This window comes from Tenrec ecaudatus, chromosome 15 (genome assembly GCF_050624435.1).
Source record: "Tenrec ecaudatus isolate mTenEca1 chromosome 15, mTenEca1.hap1, whole genome shotgun sequence".
NCBI lineage: Eukaryota > Metazoa > Chordata > Mammalia > Afrosoricida > Tenrecidae > Tenrec > Tenrec ecaudatus.
In genome coordinates, this window is record NC_134544.1 from 100,789,939 (window position 1) to 100,792,967 (window position 3,029).

Consider the following 3,029-nt stretch of genomic DNA (forward strand, 5'->3'; position numbering starts at 1 on the left):
ATGCTATAAATTTAATACATTGGAAAGTACTGTTTATCAGCACAAAAATAATTTCCTACCAAAGGAAACTTATGAGATGTTCAGTTTATATGAAAGAATTGTTAAATCAGATTTAATGATTCTGAAATTAAATCAGGACAGAAGCAACAAAACACAGAAGTCATTTGTGCTCAAGCAAGATGAGGAAACTTTCCTCCACATTGAACAAGAGCAATTTTTTAATGAAATGAAATTTCCTGAGTGTGAACAATCCAGGCTTCTGAAGTCACAGTGGATTCAACACCAGGAATCTGATGAAATTGAGAAACCACACACAGGTGATAAATGTGGGACAGCCTTCATCAAGGAGTCTTTGCTCTATGAGCATGAGATCATTGATAAACCAGATAAGACCTATGAATGCAGTCATTGTGGGCATGAATTCAATAAAGTGTTCAAACTCAATGAACTTTATCAAAAAGCTCATGAAAGAAAAAAAGCGATATAAATGCTTGGAATGCGACAAAACTTATCACAGTAAATCATATCTCAAGGGATATCGTGAAACTCATGGTCAGGGATGCCCTATGTGTGCAGTGAATGTGGGAAAGACTTCACCAGGAAGAGTGATCTCACCGCTCATCAGCAAACTCATACTGCAGAGAAACTCCATGTATGTAATGAATATGGGAAAGGCTTCATTCAGAAAACACATCTCAAAACAAATCTACGGACTCATACAGGAGAAAAACCCCATGTATGTGATGAATGTGGAAAAGCCTTTCTCTGGAAGTACAAGCTCACTGTTCATCAGCGAACTCATACTGGAGAGAGACCCTATTTATGTGATGAATGTGGAAAAGCCTTTCACTGGAAGAATGGGCTCACTCTTCATCAGTGAACTCATACTGGAGAGAAACCCTATGTATGTGGTGCATGTGGCAAAGGCTTCATTCAGAAAATACATTTTAAAGCTCATCTACAAACTCATACTAGAGAGAAGCCCCATGTATGTGGTGAATGTGGCAAAGGCTTCATTCAGAAAGTACATCTGAAAACTCATCTACGAACTCATACAGGTGAAAAACCCCATGTATGTGGTGAATGTGGAAAAACCTTTAACTGGAAGAACGAGCTCACTGTTCATCAGCGAACTCATACTGGAGAGAAACCCTATGTATGTGATGAATGTGGAAAAACATTTATTGGGAAACCTGCTCTCCTTTATCATCAGCGAACTCATACTGGAGAGAAACCCTATGTATGTGATAAATGTGGAAAAGCCTTCAACTGGAAGAGCAGGCTCACTCTTCATCAGCGAACTCATACTGGAGAGAAACCCTATGTATATGATCAATGTGGCAAAGCCTTAACTGGGAAGACTGCTCTCACTTATCATCAGCGAACTCATACTGGAGAAAAATCCCATGTATGTGATAAATGTGGCAAAGCCTTTATCGGCAAGACTGCTCTCACTTATCATCAGCGAACTCATACTGGAGAGAAACCCTATGTATGTGATAAATGTGGAAAAGCCTTCAACTGGAAGAGCAGGCTCACTCTTCATCAGCGAACTCATACTGGAGAGAAACCCTATGTATATGATCAATGTGGCAAAGCCTTAACTGGGAAGACTGCTCTCACTTATCATCAGCGAACTCATACTGGAGAAAAATCCCATGTATGTGATAAATGTGGCAAAGCCTTTATCGGCAAGACTGCTCTCACTTATCATCAGCGAACTCATACTGGAGAAAAACCCCATGTATGTGATAAATGTGGCAAAGCCTTTATCAGCAAGACTGCTCTCACTTACCATCAGCGAACGCATACTGGAGAGAAACCCTATGTATGTGATGAATGTGGCAAAGCCTTTACTGGGAAAACTGCTCTCATTTATCATCAGCGAACTCATACTGGAGAGAAACCCTATGAATGTGGTGAATGTGGAAAAGCTTTTATCGGGAAGACTTCTCTCACTTACCATCAGCGAATTCATACTGGAGAGAAACCCTATGTATGTAATAAATGTGGCAAAGCCTTTATTTGGAAGGAAGACATCACTGTTCATCAGCGATCTCATATTCTAGAGGAGGGTTGTCAAACTGGTGGCCTGTAAGCCACGTGTGGCCCCTGAGGTAAAATCTGAAATAAAATGTAAATAGAAAAATTATTATGAAGGAAATAGCACTTAGGGAAGATCAAGGCTATGCAGTACACCTAATTCCTTCATTAACGCTTTAACTACTGAAGATGAGTGAAATCACAAAATCAAAGTTGTTCATTTTAATTTAGACACCCCTGCTCTAGAGAAAACCCAGTATGTGATGAATGTGGAAAAGCCTTTATCAGGAAGAATTCCCTCACTTAACATCAGTTACCTCATACTGGAGAGAACTCCAATGGATGCGATGAAGGTGGAAAAGGCTTTATCAGGAAGAAGGACCTCAGTGTTTATCAGGGAACTCATACAGGAGAGAAATCCCGAGAATGTAGTGAATATGGCAAAAGTTTCATTCAGAAAGGAAATCTCAAAATTTATGTGTGAGGGAAACCAGCCCCTAACACATCATCATAGGTCCCGTAGCCGCAATTGTACAATGATAATAAGTAAAGATTATAGTAAAGTCATAGACAGCATGAGAGATAGAAGACAAATTGAAATAATGGAGTCGGACGCATTTCATGGTAGCATGCTCACCTCAGCCTCACTTGGTAGTCCACGTGGAGATAGATTTATTGCTAACCAAGGCTTTTATATTCTCTGGGGACGTGCAACTCCCCAATTACAGGGGAAGACATGTCACAAGAAAGCGTTGTGCTATAGGTAATACCGTAATGGGTGGGGTTGGGGGGGGTGTGATATAGGGATATATACGCAATAGGAAGAGGAGGGATTGGGTGACAAGATGGGTGGATCCTAGGTTCAGGATGGCAGCCTAATTTTGGATTTCACTGATCCAGTTTGACCTGTTCTCTGGATCACAATAGAAACCATTATCAGTAGGGTGTAAACCCACCCTGCAGGGATCAAAGTGATGGCTGAAAAC

At 40.6% G+C, this 3,029-nt stretch overlaps 1 protein-coding gene across 1 annotated transcript; it reads left to right on the plus strand.

Annotated features, from left to right (window-relative positions):
* The first annotated feature begins 559 nt into the window (after nt 1-559).
* Nucleotides 560-2,575, plus strand: LOC142427644 (uncharacterized). The gene is given in 2 exon segments (XM_075532819.1): nt 560-2,009; nt 2,397-2,575. Coding segments are annotated over 2 exon segments (1,581 nt in total). The 3' UTR covers nt 2,528-2,575.
* The last annotated feature ends 454 nt before the right edge of the window (nt 2,576-3,029 follow it).